The sequence below is a fragment of the Panthera leo genome, chromosome D4 (assembly GCF_018350215.1).
Source record: "Panthera leo isolate Ple1 chromosome D4, P.leo_Ple1_pat1.1, whole genome shotgun sequence".
NCBI classification, from domain to species: domain Eukaryota; kingdom Metazoa; phylum Chordata; class Mammalia; order Carnivora; family Felidae; genus Panthera; species Panthera leo.
In genome coordinates, this window is record NC_056691.1 from 86,296,036 (window position 1) to 86,313,632 (window position 17,597).

The 17,597-nt window shown below is 52.7% G+C and overlaps 1 protein-coding gene across 3 annotated transcripts in view; it reads left to right on the top strand.

Annotated features, from left to right (window-relative positions):
- SLC25A25 (solute carrier family 25 member 25) overlaps positions 1-17,597 on the top strand; it is a 34,069-nt gene that overhangs the window by 14,593 nt on the left and 1,879 nt on the right. The window contains exons 1-9 of one of the 3 annotated variants that reach the window (XM_042912471.1): positions 1,809-2,688; positions 11,817-11,943; positions 12,035-12,122; positions 13,071-13,182; positions 14,349-14,507; positions 16,037-16,189; positions 16,469-16,576; positions 16,690-16,857; positions 17,367-17,517. In XM_042912471.1, the coding sequence (XP_042768405.1) occupies positions 2,470-2,688; positions 11,817-11,943; positions 12,035-12,122; positions 13,071-13,182; positions 14,349-14,507; positions 16,037-16,189; positions 16,469-16,576; positions 16,690-16,857; positions 17,367-17,517 (1,285 nt within the window). In that variant the 5' untranslated portion in view covers positions 1,809-2,469. Of the gene's footprint in view, positions 1-1,808; positions 2,689-9,176; positions 9,409-11,816; positions 11,944-12,034; positions 12,123-13,070; positions 13,183-14,348; positions 14,508-16,036; positions 16,190-16,468; positions 16,577-16,689; positions 16,858-17,366; positions 17,518-17,597 lie in introns of those variants that run through there. The other 2 variants (XM_042912472.1, XM_042912470.1) reach the window with 2 other exon arrangements.

Genomic DNA, 17,597 nt, shown 5'->3' on the forward strand with positions numbered 1-17,597 from the left:
ATCGAGTCAGACGCTTAACCGACTGAGCCACCCGGGTGTCCCGAGAGCTAATTATCTAATTTCATGGTTAACAAATTCTGTGAAGTAATAATACAGTTCTTTTACCATCTCCATTTTGCACAGATATTAAAGCACAGAGAGCTAAAGTAGCTTGACCAACATTATTCACGCGACTAGTAAGGGGTGGCCAGGATTCACATGTAGGGTCTGGCTCCAAAGACTATACATCTAGTCAACACACAAAACTGCTTCAAAATAAGGTTGGTCCGTGTTTCCAGTGAGAAGGCAACTGATGCAGGCCCCTCAGCTTTCAGAGCAAGCTTGGCCATCTTGCTTTCGCTTCTCGTGTTTTTTTAAACAGTTGTAGTTACGTACATATGCACGCGTGTGTGGTCATAACACGCACATGATTCAGTTTCACAAGATCTAAGCATATTTGGTGAAAATAAACCACCTGCCTTTCTCCTCTCGAGCCCCCAAGTGCCCCAGACCATACTTCAATTTTTTTAATGTTTATTCGTTTTTGAGAGAACACGCATTTCATTTTTATTAATATTTATTAATATTTAAAAAGAGCGCCCCTCTTTAATTTTTAATGTGTCTTTGCAGAGATAATTTGTCACATATACACACTGAGAAATCAATGGCAGCGTATTACCCCCTTTCTTCTGCACCTTGCTTTTCTCATTTAAAAAGATATGTTCAAGCCATTCCATAACAGTAGGTAGAAATGTCTTAATAACAGTTGGATAGGTGTGGGTGTGCCTGAATCTTACGTACCTGCTCCTCTTGTCAAGGACCTGGAAGTTGTTTCCAAACTTGTACTATTATAAACACAGCTGCAAAAAATATATATATCCTCATATTTTATCCTTACATGTATGTGTATCACACATATATCATATATGGGTATGTGATTTCCCGTAGGTGCAAATGTATCCGCAGGATAAATCGCTAAAAGCGGGATTGTTTTAAATTTTTTTTTTACGTTTATTAATTTTTGAGACAGAGAGAGACAGAGCATGAATGGGGGAGGGTCAGAGAGAGGGAGACCCAGAATCCGAAACAGGCTCCAGGCTCTGAGCTGCCAGCACAGAGCCCGACGCGGGACTCGAACTCACAGACCGTGAGATCATGACCTGAGCCTAAGTCGGCTGCTCAACCGACTGAGCCACCCAGGCGCCCCTTAAAGCAGCATTGTTATATCAAAGGATTTGTGCTTTTGACATGTGGGAAGCCATGACTAACTTCCTCGTGGGAGAGGTTGTACTGATTTACACGCTCACGGCAGCGTGTGAGGGTGCGTGTTTCCGTACACTCTCCCCAACACAGTTCATGAAAATTTTCTCACGCTTGTGTTTTTAAAATAATGGTTGTGAACACCACTATCAAAGCGTCGCTTTGCAGTGGGGGGGGGGGGGAGACTGGTCACTGCTTATGTTGGCTAGTAAATTGAGAAACATTTAAGCAAATGGAACTTCACTTTTATTCATGATCATCCACTCCCTCCAGTCTACAGACTTCATCTGTGCCTGGTTCTGGGTACTAGAGGGAGAAAGATGTGTGACTTGGCCCCCGTCCTTAAGCAGCTCGTGGTGTAGAGGAAGACATGGGAGAGTGAGTAGCCCGTATGGCGTGCGCTGTGCTCGGCAGTTGGAGAGAACGGGCTAATGGGGCAACGAAGAGCGTTGCTGGAAGTGTCAGGAGGTGTTGCCAGGGTGTATTGATCGTGTTAACCTTGATGGTGAAAGTCATCCCGGAAACAAGCAGGCGGAGAGGAGGAAGCTGGGCTCCCGCGGGGGTGGGGGGGGGGGTGGGTGCAGCACCGGGAGGGTCCTGCGAGATGGGAGGCTCATCCGGCGGTTGCCATCAGCACCTCCCTGCAGAACTGCCGGCCGCATGCAGGGAATCGGCCGCCTGTGATTGGAGGGCCGTTGCTGGTTGGGATAATGAACTCGGTAGTGTCGGCAGAGGTGATTGGCCGCGCCCTGCTGCAGTGAGATTGCAGACGCAGACGGGGTGCTCGGGTCCGGGTCCTGGCTCGTGTGATGGTCATTAGTTGAGCGAGGACTGCTGAATAATTGGGACCTCCGAGTTGCTTCTGCCTCCAGGAGAGATCTGTTGGGCTATGGCTTTTAGCTTTTTGAAAAAAGCCAAACATTCGATCACCATCCATCTGCAAGAGTGAGTTTTTATTGAAGTATCACCGTCTGCTTGCTCTCTCTCAACGCCAGCAGCTCGGCGGCAGGGCTCTTCCTAGAGGGAGCCCCTTCTCAGGCCAGGCAGGACAGCAGTGCTAGGAAATTTGAAAAAGCAGGAAACAGCCACTGCATGCCGAGCTTTCAGCCTCACAGCCCCCCCAGGCTAGTCTTCCGAGCAGCCGCGTAGCCAGAGATCTTTGGTATTGTGGTCACATCCCTCCTCACAAGTGGAACAGTCAACCGCCGGCGACACTGGGAGGAAGCCGTGATGTTGCAGATGCTGTGGCCTTTTCTGTCCAGCTTTCTCCCTAGGGCTGGGTGCCAAGGCTCCAGAGAGGGGAACGATAATGAAGTCAGAGGCACCCCGGCTCCAGCTCGGGGAGACCAGATGTCAAGCTTTTTGGGGAAACAGGACGGAAGGGCTGAGGCCACGGAAAAGAGACCCACCATTTTGCTGGTGGTCGGACCTGCAGAGCAATTTCCTAAGGTAATGGCAACCTCAAGAGGACCTCCTACTTTAGGGGCTGTTCTAGGATCGGTTCCCTGGAGAAAACTGGAGTGTGGGGAGGAAGAGAGGACTTAGAAATCGATCACTTTGGTATTGGGGCCTGGGGAGAAGTGTTAGACAATGAAGAAACCCAAGTCTCCAGTCTAGAATCTTCCTGTGGCCACGGTAAAAGCTTTATCACCCTATCATGACCGGCTCAGTGTGGCCATTTGGGGAAGGAAGGTTGAAGGCCATAGAGGATTTACCTTAGGATTTGTCATTTTGGTCCCAGAAAGCCGTTTGAAAGGAAGAGACAAACGATCACACAAACGATCACGCTATGTCTTGTGTCTTAGCTTGTCTGAACAATGCAGGGAGGACCTTTAAAGTTGAACCAGACTGCTTGGAGCTGGGGAGGGCCAGCCTGTCCCGCATCCCTAAGGTCAGACCTTTGGGTCTGTAAGGAAGGGAGGAGAAGGAGGAGTCAGGAGAGGCTGGAGTCCCAAGGTGCAGAGGCCGGTCCCCTCACGGGTCTGCGGGTCTCCCAGGGCCATCTGTTCATCTGGTGCTGTGAGTGTGGGTCACCTCGCCTCACATTCACAAGAGCCAAGGTAAGTTGTAGCACCCCCATTTCGTGGATGAGGAAACGGAGATGCAGAAAGGCTGAATAATTTACCCAGGATTCAACAGTTCCAGAGGGGTAGAGGTGAGGTTTCACCCCGAAATCTGTATGGAACTTTGCCTTGTACTTGGCCTTGCTTTCCCTGAAGAAAGCAGTTTTAATAGGACCAAGGTGCATTCTTGGGATTAGAATGGAAAGTGCAGCTTGCCTGGGATTTCTCCTGCCTGCGTTAGGAGCAGCCTTGCTGACCTCCTGAGTTGTGGTTGTTTTGAATCTGTTCTCCTTTCTCAGGATAAAAATCAACCAGAAGAGAGAAGGAGATTCTGCCCTGTGTCTGGCACATTGTAGATTCCCCAAAAATGTTGTTTGAATTGAACTGCTGTATCAGAGAATTAAATGTTGGGTTTTTCTCTTCCAAGTGGGAGGGACAACAGCTCCTGCTGGCATTTAGGTGCAAGCTTTGAGCAGAAGCTTCTGTAGGCCACGGGCTTGTCCTGGTGGGCAGGGGCCTCAGAATCCGTGTTCCGCCTGCGGCATGCTTCGAGCCCCGTCTCTTTCTACCTTTCTATCATCCTGGACGAGCTCAGAAATGGCGGTGGCGCTCTCCTTTGTGAGAACCTTTTTTGTTTTTTTAACGTTTATTTGTTTTTGAGAGAGACAGAGACAGAATGCGAGTGGGTGAGGGGCAGAGAGAGAGGGAGACACAGAATCCGAAGCAGGCTCCAGGCTCCGAGCTGTCAGCACAGAGCCCCCTGCGGGGCTCGAACTCAGGAGCTGTGAGATCATGCCCTCAGCTGAAGTCAGACGCTCAACCGGCTGAGCCACACAGGCGCCCCAAACCTTTTTTTTTTTTTTTTTTTTTTTTTTTTTTTAAATCTACAGACCTGCTTGCCTGATGGCCAAGGGATTAAGAGACTGGCTGGCTCCCTTTTAAATTCACCTACTTTGGACTTTAATAATTAACTGCTCCATTTCCCAAACTCATCCTGGCACCTATTGCCAGCCCTGCCCCTGGGTGGCCTCATGTCAGGACTTTCTGTTCTGAACAGCTTAATTCCTGGCCTGCCAGTGGGGCCAGGGGGTGGGGTCACGGGGCCCAGCCAGAGACCCACACCTTTCCCTTTCTCCAAGAGGGAGACAGATCAGCTGCCTGGGGGTGGGGGCAGCCCCAGGGGGGAGACAGAGCAGCCAGTTTGGTGTGAAGCAAGAAAGCAAGCACATCTGGGCAGTGTGGACTCTTGAAAAGCAGGTAAACTGAGAACTGGGAATAGCAGGAGCATTTCTGCAGATAAACGGACAGAATAGTGTTTCTGCAGCGTGTGTCCTTGGCCAGTGCAGCGACTCCTGAAGGTGGGGTTTGGGGTTCGCGATGCTTGGCCGATGGGACCTCAGCTTCTCACTTCCCCAGCTTCTCAGTTCCCACTACTTTGTTGTGCTGTCACTTCCCCCTGTCTGCTAGGGAGTCAGGTTCCTGCAGGCTTTTCTTCTAGGAGCTTTTCCAGTTTGCCCCTTTATCTTTGTCTTAACAGTTAATCTGCAGTTGGAGAAGAAAGCCATTTAGTGTGGCGTGAGAGAGGCACCCTCAGGGGCCATTCAAGCTCGCAAATCACGAGGGGCCGGCTCCTCAGAAGCTCAGGGAATTTTGCCCATTGTGTGTCTAATTGCCAAGTGCAGGCAGGTTTCATTGGAAACCCAGCTACGCTGGGCTGTCATGGCAACCTGATCATCAAATGACACTCCCAGCCACAGCAGCAAATGAGGTTCGAGAACCTTACGGGTGGGTGGGGCTAGAGCAGGCTGGATGCTGGCGGGGCTCCTTTGCACATTAATATTTTTGGCCAGGTCTGAGTCATTGCAGAAGAGGGAGAGATACTTTATGACCTAATGCTCCACTCCCAGAGGCACTCTACCTGCCCTGCTCTTCTCCTACTCATGGTATTCAGCGCTTACAGGAAGCACCTGTTCTGGGGGCATGAACCAGAGCAGTAGAACAGGGACAGACAGCCTCTAGTGGCGTTGGCAGACTCCAGGAGAACAGGATGCTGGGGAGAGGAACTTCTACTTTACAGATGAAATGGAACCTGAGACTGCTAGATCCTAAGGGATCCAGAGTTGCTGTCATTGGCTTTGCATGCCACTTGTTACAGGAACGGACATCAGAAGAGGCCCGCAAAAGTAGATCTGGGCCACAAAACTCAAATAAGTCCAAAGAGCAAAGAATGGTAGATGGCAGGACGGGGAGAGGGATGGCACGTGACGCTGTGAGCCGGTGTGACTCAGGAGGATCGGAACACGAGCCCTGCTTCAGTCTTCCGTATTTGTATTTCCCCGGTATGCGTTCAGAAGCTTTCACACAGATCGGTTTTGGGTTTGCTTTTTTTTCTTTTCTTTTCTTTTCTTTTCTTTTCTTTTCTTTTCTTTTCTTTTCTTTTCTTTTCTTTTCTTTTCTTTTCTTTTCTTTTCTTTTCTTTTCTTTTCTTTTCTTTTCTTTTCTTTTTTTTAAAGCTAAGCCTAAGCCTGAACTCGCTCAGGTCACACACCTTTCCCACACACCTGCCACCTTCCAGCATGAAGCATTGCGTACTGTAATTCTCCATGTCAGGCGTACAGGCTTTCTTTGGAAACTGAGTTCTAAAATCTCTTCCTGGCAGCGTCAGGTTTGGGCGCTGTTTTCCGTGGATGTAACAAGAGCTGGGTCCTGGGTGAGGCCCAGCCCTACCGCCAACAGGCTCTGGGCCCCGGGCGAACCAGGGCGCCTCTCCAGGTCCGTTTGCTCATCTCAGAGATTAAGGGGGTGACCCCAGAGCCCCTCTGGGCCCCGCCGTCTGTAACCCCAGGGGTAGAGCACTTACCTTGCATCCCAGGTGCTTCGAGATTGGCTCACTTGGGTGGGATTTCCAGTTTCTGTGCGACAGTGGAATTCTGCCTGACCTGTGGGACTCAAGAGGAGGGCTGGTTTAAATAAGTAAGCAAACACCCAATTCCAGTTTGTCTAATGAAAACATTCTGTTTGACTCCTTCACAGTTGCACAATAAAAATATGTTGGAACCCTTTTTTAAAATCAGCGTTGGAATAGAATTAACGTTAGCATTGGAAAATAACATTTTGATAAGCACATGCAGAGCTTTTCAGAGAACATTTCTTGACCCCATGATACCATTGGGCTGTGGAATAACAAGCTCTGTTATAACCAAGGAGATTTCATCCTGTTGTTGTTTTTTCCCTAGAAAACAGTTGCTGTTATCTGGTAATGCTTTAATCAGTTTTTCCCTAAAATACAGAATATGGGTTTCCTTTTATTTGGTATTGTTTTTGAACATTTTCTCATGTTCTGTAAATACATGATGAAACTCGATAGTACACAAAGAAAAATTCCGTAGTACAGTTATATTTACTTGTTAGAAAATGAACATCTCCCAAGTTGAACAACTTATTTTTTCAACCAAAATATTTGCCATATTAGAGGCGCCTGGGTGGCTCCGTTGGTTGAGCGTCCACCTCTTGATTTTGGCTCAGCTCATGATCCCCGGGGTCATAGGGTTGAGCCCTTTGTCGGGGTCTGTGCTGAGCATAGAACCTGCTTAAGATTCTCTCTCTCTCCTGCCCCTCTCCCCTGCTCGTGTGCCCTCTCAAAAAAAAAAAAAAAAAAAAAAGCCATATTGGAATGACTGCAGTCATTAAGAAATGAGATATTTCAACATATGTCTGTAACTTATTTTTATTTCAGAGGCGAACATGAATAATTTAACAAAGGAAGATCAGCATTTCAAAATTTAGCTCCTGTATTTATAAATGTGAATCTCCTTTATTATTATTTTTTTAGTTTTTGTTTTTAAGTAATCTCTATACCCAACACGGCACTCAAACCCACAACCCTGAGATCAAGAGTCACATGCCCTACTAACTGAGCCAGCCAGGCACCCCTATAAGTGTGAGCCTCCTTTAAAATAAAAATAATAATACACGACCTTGTTGAGGTGGATGAAATACCCCAACGACTATGTTTGCAGACACTCAGAAAAACACACTTGAGGTCTTCATCACGAGTGATCATGCTATTTATATCAGCACCCTCCGTGACCAAGTCGAGGTACAAAGGTTCAAAACAGTAGTCTGCCTTCAGGGACCCCAGTAGCAGAGATAAGTTGTATGTGAAAATAGCCCAAACCAGAAATTCTAGCTGGCGCAATTCTAGAGGTAGCTGAGTGCCATGGATTTAGGTGGAGGCTGAACAGAAATCTTCTGGATAATCCAAGCTGCCTCTGGATTCCTCATCAGATCCTCTCCAGTGTAGTCCAAGACCTGTCATTACAGACTCATCATCAGGTCTCTTTTAGAGGGGCTGAGATGTCATATAAGTTATTAAAATGTTTCATAATGCTATATGTAAGCATTAACATCTTATTTTTTCTTAAGCCTTATTTATTTAATCTCTACACCCATCGTGGGGCTCAAACTCATGACCCTGGGACCAAGAGTCACATGCTCTTCTGACTGAGCCAGCCAGGCACCCCATCTTATCTTAAAATTCTTTTTTCTAGTTCTTAACAAAAAGCTTTTTAGTGAGTGAATAAAATTCCTTTTACTTTTGTGATTTCCAAATAATAACCATCCATTTTTATCCATCCTGGTAGTGAGATTTAGTCTATATTAGGAAATGGCGCACTATGGAAGGAACATCTCTGTGATGTGGTCTGCCTCCGCACGCAGCACGAGTCTCTGACACTTCTCCTTGGGGAAGGGGATGATGTGGAGGTGGTAGGCCGGCCTCGAGAGGATGGATCGCCCTTAACTGATGACCCAAACCTGACTTTCCAGGACCTGAGATTTTCCCCTTATCCTCACCTAAAAGGGATCTTCTGGAGCTGTGTGCCCGACAGAACTTTCTGTGGGATGGAAATGCTCAGTGAGTCCACGTGGCTGTGGAGTACTTGAAATGTGGTCACACAACTGAGGAACTGAGTTTTTTTTTTATTTCATTTTAATTAATTTAAAAATTAAAACTTCCCTCTTGAATAGGACAGACCTAGGCCAGAAAGCTAGGACTATACCGAACTTTGAAGTATTCTGAGGGTGGGGGCCCTGAAGGCCATCTGGAGTCTTCAGTGAGGGGCTGGCTGACCCCAGGTTGATGCTCCTGGGAAGTCCCTCAGCACAACGATCTTTATTTAGCGGGGATCCCCTCTGCCCCCATCATGTCAGCTCCCCGGTGCCTGTAGGACCCCCAGGAGGAAGCCTGCAGGGGAATGGGTTGGTTCTGAGGTGCTCCCATTGCAGAGTGGCCTGGAAAAGGTCACTGGAGCCAGCTGGAAGGTGGCGCGACTAAGGCAGTCTGAGTCCAGGGCACAGCCTGCCCGGGGGCAGCCCCCTTGCGGATGAGTGAGCCCGCGATGGGGCCGCTTCCAGGATGGCTGCGCACCCGGCTCTCGGGCGGCTCCTGCCAACTGCTATCCTCACAGCTGAACCAGACCCATTTCCAGTTAGCATCGACCCAGTCTGTACAGCCGCTTCTTTTTCTGTCGGGAATGATTTACTAAAGGGGAGAAAACTATTGTATTGTGTGACGCGTTTGGGGACCTTGTGGAAAAACATGCTGAAGGCTGTTTGTTCATCTGGCGGGCTTGGCAGCGCAGGGTGAAGGTTCGCTCCGACCGACGGCTCTCGCGGCCCGCTGGCGAAGAGTTAAGTCGGGGCGCAGGTGACGTCAGTCCTGATCTTTACACGCCTCCGCTTGAGCAATCGCCGCCTCCTCCTCGGGGGGGCCGGTGCTCATTGGCTGTGGGCAGGGCTTCCTGTGGGCAGGCTTTTCTCAATTAAGTAAAAGGGCAGGGCCTGAGCAGCCAATGACAGCTGCGCCCCGGCAGATCTGGTGCGTGTGTGCCCGGCCGGCAAGCATTCCCTGGCTCGCAGGCGGCGGCGCGCCCGGCTCCCCGTCAGCATGCTCTGCCTGTGCCTCTACGTGCCGCTCATCGGGGAGACCCAGACCGAATTCCAGTACTTCGAGTCCAAGGGGCTTCCCGCCGAGCTGAAGTCCATCTTCAAACTCAGCGTCTTTATCCCCTCCCAGGAGTTCTCCACCTACCGCCAGTGGAAGCAGGTCTGTGCGGCCTTGGGGCCGGCGGAGTGAATGAATGCGAGTGGTGGTGGACGGTGCGCGTGCGCTAACTGCCGGGTCTCCCCGCCGCCGTGGGGGAAAGAATGTGTGAAATGTGCAAGTTCTTGCGGCTGCAGCCGGGAAAGGGCTATGTCACGTCACGGGAATGTCAGGCTTGCATGTGACTTCCAAGGAAGGCCGGAATTACCGGGAAGATACTTGTGGGAGACGGAAAGGAATTCTCTTGCCGGGGGTGGGGGTGGGGGGTGGGTAGTTCCGGAGAAGTACAGGGCGGGCGGGGATGGGGGCACAGCCCACATGCTGTGGGGCTGTTTCTCCGAGCTGGGGGAAGGGAGGGACGGATAGGCAGAGAAGCTCCTGTTGGAGGCCCAGGAGTTGGAAGTCGAGTTACAGAGGTCGGAGCCGGGGGTGCTGTGCCCTGGGAAGGGGGAGACTTCCCTTGGGAGCAGGGAGGCAGCAGAAATCCTTACATTTTAAAGACGGGGAGATGGCTACGCGGCCTGTGGGGGTTGCTTGCCTCCTGAAGGGGCACCCTGCCTTCTCTGTTAGATCTCATGCTGTCCCTTCAGTGCTCCTGATGGCAGTGGAGGTCGGATGCTGTGCCAGCGGTGGTGATTAGCATATCCTAGGAAGGAGCCAGAAAGTAGGCCCAGTAGTTCTGAGGCAGAACCAATGACTTTGAAGATATCTTGAAATCAGCTGCCATGAACACAACCTTGGGTTTTCTGTATCACAAGGCACCCCCCACACCAAGGCACATGGATTGCGTTGGTGGCAGAACAGCCCAGATGCCAAAGCCTCCTAGAGTCTATTTCCATTTGTCATAAATCTAGACTGATAACCCTATATGTAATTCGTACCATTCTTGGCTGAGAGCGCAAATGTCCGCAGGAAGTTAACTCCAGATAACAGATAAAATATGTACCAGCATCTGTCTCACATTCCAGCCACACCCCCAGAGTTGTTCTTTGGATCATGTTAGGTGACATGGTATCTGTCCAGGCCTCCTCCTAGCACCCTGAGTGGCTGAGCGGTCGCAAAGAGCCATCAGCTAGTTCGGAGAGTAACCCTGATCGTAATCGTTGGAGGGCACCAGCTCGCCCAATGGTCCATCCATTTCCTAACCCGTTGGCTCAGAGACTTTTAAAGCCATATTGGTTTGTGAATGGTGAGTGTGTTTCTCACTGAGAGAATTGGGCAACACAGGAAGATTATAACCATTTTCCTTAGGGGATTCTCGGTCTAGATTTTGGGGTGTTGCTGGGTTGCAGTGACTCATGTGTGTCCCCCACCTTCTTGAGATTAACTTTTAGGGCGGCAGCAGGATCTCTAGGGAGGTGGCTCTGGAGTCCAGCAGGCCCAGCTTGAATCCCGCCCACCACTTCCCTAACTGTGTGACCTTGGATAAATTACTTAACCTCCCTGAGCTTCTGTTTCCTTTTTTTGTAAAATGGGGGAAATGACAGTACCTGCCTCCTGGAGCTGCTTGAGAGGGTTCAGCAGGTTACTAGAAGTAAAGCATTTAGCAGGCCCTATGGCACAGGCCAAGTGCTCACTCGTCTGGGGAGAATTTCCAGGTGCTGGGCATCCAAAACCAACGGCAGCTGCTGAGCAAGGCTCACCTCTAAGGGCAGGCACAGAGTGCTGTTAAGGAACGGGGTCTCTTCAAGCCTTGTTGGGTCAGTAAACTACTAAGAAGAGCTGGCCTGCCTTTTGGTACCTGGTTGAGGGAGCTGAGGTCAGTTATGTCATCTGGGATCAGAGGCCGGCGGTGCCATTAAGCCCAAGCCCCAGAATAGTCCCCCCTTGGCTCTTACCAGGGTTCTCTGGCAGTGTTTCCGGCAAGCAGGCATTGGCAGGGACCAGCTCTGCCCCATACCTTTACCCTGGTCACCCATTTGTTCTTGGGCCAGTGCCACCTGTAGGGATAAAGAGCAGGCTGCAGCATTGCTGGGGGAATCTGGAGCGCCCAGGGCCGTCCCCACATTTGGGCAGAGAGCATGCAGGCTGAGGCCTGGTGCCAGGGACAGTGCTGCCGGGGAGCCACGCAGCTGACCCTGGGGTACAACAAGTTAGTCTTCAGGACACTCGGGATGAGAAAGTGCCAAGCCCGCCACTGTTAGCCTCTTGCGGAAGGGCTTCTCCTGGGTGTACTTTTCCCTCTTTGCTTGTGAGGGAAGCAGGATGCGCTCTTGCTTGGATTCTGGCCAGCCCCCAGGAGTCTGAATGGTGGCTCTGGGAGTAGAGCGAGGGAAGCATCTCAGGTCCTTGGGGCCACCTCTGTTCTGTTCGTGGGCTGGCACGGTTGTTTCCTGGGGACGGGGCACCGTGAGGGACTAGGGAGAGCTAGTGCGCGAGCTAATGGACCAAACCTTCCTCTTGTTTTGTAGAAAATCGTGCAAGCTGGAGATAAAGACCTCGACGGGCAACTCGACTTTGAAGAATTTGTCCATTATCTGCAAGATCATGAGAAGAAGCTGAGGCTGGTGTTCAAGAGTTTGGACAAGAAGAATGATGGTGAGCGTTGCCTCCAGAGCCAGTGGCGGCCCCGGGTCTCAGGCCTCTCGCGGGGCCCGGCCCCCGGCTGAAGCCTTTGTTGTCGTTGCAGGACGAATCGACGCTCAGGAGATCATGCAGTCCCTGCGGGACCTGGGAGTCAAGATCTCCGAACAGCAGGCAGAAAAAATTCTCAAGAGGTGAGCGCTTCGTCAGCCTCCGCGTTGGGTTTAACAAGCGTGTGACGAAAGAAAGGCGTTCTCCGGCCAACTCTGTGGTGCCCTTCACTGTACTGACCCTGTTTCTCTGAACTTTGGCTTCTGGTGGTTTGACGCGAGCCCCAGGTAGCCTCTCCCCGAGAGCCGCTGCTCCCCGGGTTCCAGGCCAGGGTCACAAATCACTTGGAAGCGTGCCCGCTCACCGGTGGCCCGTGAAGACCAAAGACTAGTTGGGGGCGTTTCAAGTGGGTGAAAGGCGAGCACTGCCTGGCGGGTGAGGGGCTCGGGCAGCCTGTTTACGGTGGACTTCTTCCTGAGAAGGCCGACTTTTCTCCCCTCCCGTCCTCAGACGTGCTGCCCCGAGACAGCTCACAGGGGAGCCCTGGTCCTGGGGGGTTAGCGTAGTCACTCTGCCAGGAAGTCATGCAGGTTTGCGTTAGGAGCGGCTTCCCGTCCTGCCTGCGCCTTTTCCAGATCCCGGGGGCCGGAAGGGGCTGGTCAGGGCCAGCTGCCTCTCGTACCGCTCCCCGGGAGTTTGTGCCGTGGCGTGTGTCTGCTTCACTAACATCTGCTCCGAGCACTTATCTGTGTTTCTCCTCTCTCCTCTGCATCCTCCTTTGTCTGTCTGTCAGAATACGAACGGGCCACTTCTGGGGCCCTGTCACCTAGTAAGTATCCGTGTCACCCTGGTGACTGCCTCCCTCCTTGACCTCTGTGCCTGACCGGAACGGGGTTCTTGCGGGCCACGATAATTCCCGTTTTTGTGCAAAGTGGGGTGTGGAGCCACCTCGCCTCTTCACTGGGGCAGAGGCACCTCCTGTGGGTTCGTCAGTGGCCCCGCGCCTGCCCCTGGCTCGCCTGGAGGGGGGATGTGCAGCTGGCACGCGGGCCCGTTTCCCGGGGGAAACCGACCGTGCGTTTGTCTTGCAGCATGGATAAAAACGGCACGATGACCATCGACTGGAACGAGTGGAGAGACTACCACCTCCTGCATCCCGTGGAAAACATCCCCGAGATCATCCTGTACTGGAAGCATTCCACGGTGAGTCCCTTGTCCCCCGAGGCGTTTTCCGCCTCTTCCATTCAAGGGTCCCCTCGTGTGGCGTCAGCCCCCACCCCGGCGTGGGGGTGAGGGCGGGGTTTTTGGCTTGCCTCCTGCTCACTCCGCCGGCGGCCCCCCAGAGCCCTCCACGTGCACCCTCCGTTCCCACATACCGGCCAACGCAGCCGTTCCCCAGACATGGGTTCCCTCTGCCAGGGGTGCCCTCCTGCCCCACACACCGCCTGTTCTTCAGGGTCCACTCCAAACACCCCTTCCCCGATCCGGCTTATTCTCCCAAAGCCGGAGTGTGCCTTGGGCGGCGGGGGACACTGTACAGAGAACAAATACAGAGCCATTAAGTTTCTCCCCCCCCCACCTTTTTGTGTCCTTTCTCTCTATCAAAAGAAAACATCCCCACGGTCCTGTTCGTAGTGTTCCTTCACACCTGTCAGCGCCGCTGTTCAGAAAGACCCACACCTCCCTGGTCGTGGCCATGTTGGTGCCCCGCCTGCAAGCCCCTTCGCTTGGGGTTCACCTCCAATCTGTCTCCCACTGTGTCCAGGTCAGGGCCTCACCCTCAGGGCGCGCCTGGCTCTCAATGGGGGAAGTTAGGTGCCCTGCTCCAGGCGTCAGAGCAGAGCTGGTGCGGACTCGGCAGGATGCCGCCCAGGAGAGAGGCCATTACGTAGACATCGCAACCCCTCTGATATTTGCTGAGGCCCTTGCACAATGTTCTGCCAGCGTGATCTGGTTACACATCGGGTTTCAGAAGAATTTTTACCCCTGACTTGACCCTTTCAGTACAGGCAGTCTGGTGATCCTCAGCTGAAATGCCTCTGTAAGCCATTCTTACAGGAGCCAGGGGCAGTATCTGCAAAGCCGTCCAAGTGGTTTTATAACTGCTTTCTTCCAGCTGCGCTCTCAGATTCTATCCCTGGGCCTCTGCACGGCTCCGAAAGGGATCGGAGCTGTGCCACCTTCACACGGTGAAGGGGGAGGGGCACGCCCGTCTCCGACCCTGGGCCCTTGGCATTCTCACTATCTGTGTGGCCCCTCGGGCTCGGCCCTTCTAGACGGTGGAACGTTATGGACCTAGCTGTCTGCCAGCAGCTTGGCCACGAGAGTCAGGAGCCTGCTTATTTTATCTTTGTTGGTCTTCCTCGCAGATCTTCGATGTGGGTGAGAATCTGACGGTCCCCGACGAATTCACAGTGGAGGAGAGGCAGACGGGGATGTGGTGGAGACACCTCGTGGCTGGAGGCGGGGCAGGGGCTGTGTCCAGAACTTGCACGGCACCCCTGGACAGACTCAAGGTGCTTATGCAGGTATGTGGGGAAGCGGGCCTCAGAGTGCCTGGGTTCTATCCCCTGGTTCCTCAGCGGGTTGGTTTTCTCCTCCTTTGTATAACCCTGTTTGGCTTATAGTTTTCTAACCCATTAAATTAGATCGGAATTACTGCTCAGACAGGGCAGCATAAGATCCAGATCTAGGTGCCCTTTTGCACATAGTTTATCTCATTTTATCTGGGTCAAGCAAGCCAGGGGTCACGTTACAGGGCCGTGATGGGGGCAAGTGAGGCCACCAAGAACCGGGCGTGACAGGAACCTGTTTCTTTGGGTGCATCTTGCATAGACATCACACGGGGTCGGAGTAAGTGGACCCCCACCTGGCCCGGAGACCTTTACCTTGGCCGGGTGCCTGACTCCACGTCCATAGGGCAGAGATAAGCTAGGCCCGTGTCAGGGACAGGGTTGTGAAATCGACCTGCACGAGGACGCCCTGTTGGACTTCAGTGTCACCTGAATATGGCCAGTCACCTGCTTGTCCCCTTGCTTGTGTGCTGACACTTGTGTTTCTGAGCCGGGCTCAGAAAAGGTGCCATCCTTTCCTCCCCCGCCCCCCCCCCCCCCCCTTGCCCTCCTGAGCCTGCATTGGTTTGAAGCTTGTTAAATGTGAACTCCCTTCTTGTGCCCAAGTTGGGAGGTGGAATGGTGTGGGGAGAAGAGCTTTAGGGGGTCCCCCATCCTCACAGCCGTGGAACTTTGGGCAAGTAAGTCACTTTAGTGCCGGGACGTCCAGGTCCTCTGTAAAAAAAAAAAAACCAAGGGGCTCCAGCAAATTGCCTCATCGATTTGTGTTTCTTAACTGAATTCCCAGGAACGCGGTAGGGATGAAAAGCGGTGCGTGGGTGGAATGATGGTGCCTGGGATGTGCCTTAAAGCGATCCAACAGGTGGGGGTGGGGAGCGCACGCAGATGTAGAGTGGCCGTGGTTTCATGCTTGTTGAAGCTGATTATGGGCTCACGAAAGCCCATGATATCTCTGTCCATTTTTGTATGTGTTTGAAATTTTGCGATAAGAAAAAGCTCAGTTTAAGAAACTTTTTTTTTTTTATTGTTTTTTAAAGTTTATTTATTTTTGACAGAGACAGAGTGCAAGCATGAGCTGGGGAGGGGCAGAGAGAGGGGGAGACACAGAATCCAAAGCAGGCTCCAGGCTCCAAGCTGTCAGCACAGAGCCTGACGCGGGGCTTGAACTCACGAACCGTGAGATCATGACCTGGGCCGAAGTCGGACGCTTAGCCGACTGAGCCACCCAGGCGCCCCAAGAAACGTTTTAAGGTAGTTATTGTGGAGGTGTTTAGCACAATGTTGGCACACAGTGGGTGCACAGTGAGGAGCTGGGGTAGCCGTGTTTGATTGTCACGGTGTTGCGTTACCCTTCTGAAAACCAAGAAACAGAGAGAGCTGCCCGCTGACCTCGGTGTGTTGGCCTGTGATAGAGCCTCTTTGTCCATCAATGGCAGCCCTCTGGCCGCAGGGTTCTTTCTGACCGCTTGTCCTTCCCTCCTCAGGTCCACGCTTCCCGAAGCAACAACATGTGCATCGTGGGTGGGTTCACCCAGATGATTCGAGAAGGTGGGGCCAAATCCCTCTGGCGGGGCAATGGCATCAACGTCCTCAAAATTGCCCCTGAGTCGGCCATCAAATTCATGGCCTATGAACAGGTGAGGACCCAGCTTCCCTGGGCTGAGGTCCCTGCCCTGCTGATGCCCTGGAACTTGGAGCCAGTCACTGGGGACAGCAGGGCGGGGCAGGCAGCTGGGTCCGGCCCCCACCCTGCTGCCAGCTCCACTGTGGGTCAGTTCCTTCTATTTTGGGGCGGTGTCACAGGTGCCAGGGACACCGGGTCTTGGTTAAACTTGACTGGCTCTGGGAGGAACGGTGGGGCAGGGGCCAGTGCGCTGATCTCTGGGGTGTATCAGTCCGTTTGCTCTCTGTTCTAGATCAAGCGTCTTGTGGGGAGTGACCAGGAGACTCTGAGGATTCACGAGAGACTTGTGGCAGGGTCGTTGGCTGGGGCCATCGCGCAGAGTAGCATCTATCCAATGGAGGTGAGGGCCACGTTGGTCTGTGGTAGAGCCTCTTAGAACAAGCAGTGTGCGTGGGGTTGAGGGCCAGGAGGGGGCCGTGCTTACCCTCCCGTTGCTCCTTTTGGGTTCTCCAGGTTCTGAAGACCCGGATGGCCCTGCGCAAGACAGGACAGTACTCGGGCATGCTGGACTGTGCCAGGAAGATCCTGGCCAGAGAAGGGATGGCCGCCTTCTACAAAGGCTATGTTCCCAACATGCTGGGGATCATCCCCTACGCTGGGATAGACCTAGCCGTCTACGAGGTGAGGAACCCCTAGTAGCCAGGACCCCCCCCATCTGTTGTCACACTTCCTGAAAGACACTGGGGATGACTGCGACAAGGAACACCAGTGTCTCCTCCCAGAGTCATCAAGTCATTGCAAGGGTCTCCTGTCACACTGCAGCCCCCAAGTCCTATGCCCTCAGGAATTCAGTGGGCAGATTGTCAGAGCACAAGTCTGTGGGGGTCCACTATGCCCCCGGAAGACTTCAGACCCCAGGAGTCAGGCTCTCTGTGTAGGGAAGGGGCTGCTGCCCCTGTCTCATCCCTGCTCCCGGTCTTATCCAGGAGCCCCCAGTGAGAGCAGAAACGAAGGGCAGGCAGGCCAAGCGAATCGGGTTACAGTAGCCTCGAGGATCCCATGTGACAAGGAAGTGCCTCCTGTGTGGATCCAATAACTGGAGACAGCGCCCCTGTCTCTTGTGGCCTCACAAGGTCTCTGTGAGGCTCAGAGGCACTTGGGCTCATCCCTGCTCCCCTTTCCCCTTTCAGACGCTCAAGAACGCCTGGCTGCAGCGCTATGCGGTAAACAGCGCCGACCCTGGCGTATTTGTGCTCCTGGCCTGTGGCACCATGTCCAGCACCTGTGGTCAGCTGGCCAGCTACCCACTGGCCCTGGTCAGGACCCGGATGCAGGCCCAAGGTAATGCTGGTCCTGGGCCAGTGCCCAGGGGCCCATCTCCCAGGGCAGGTCAGGCTCTCAGGAGGAGCTGGCAAGCCTCT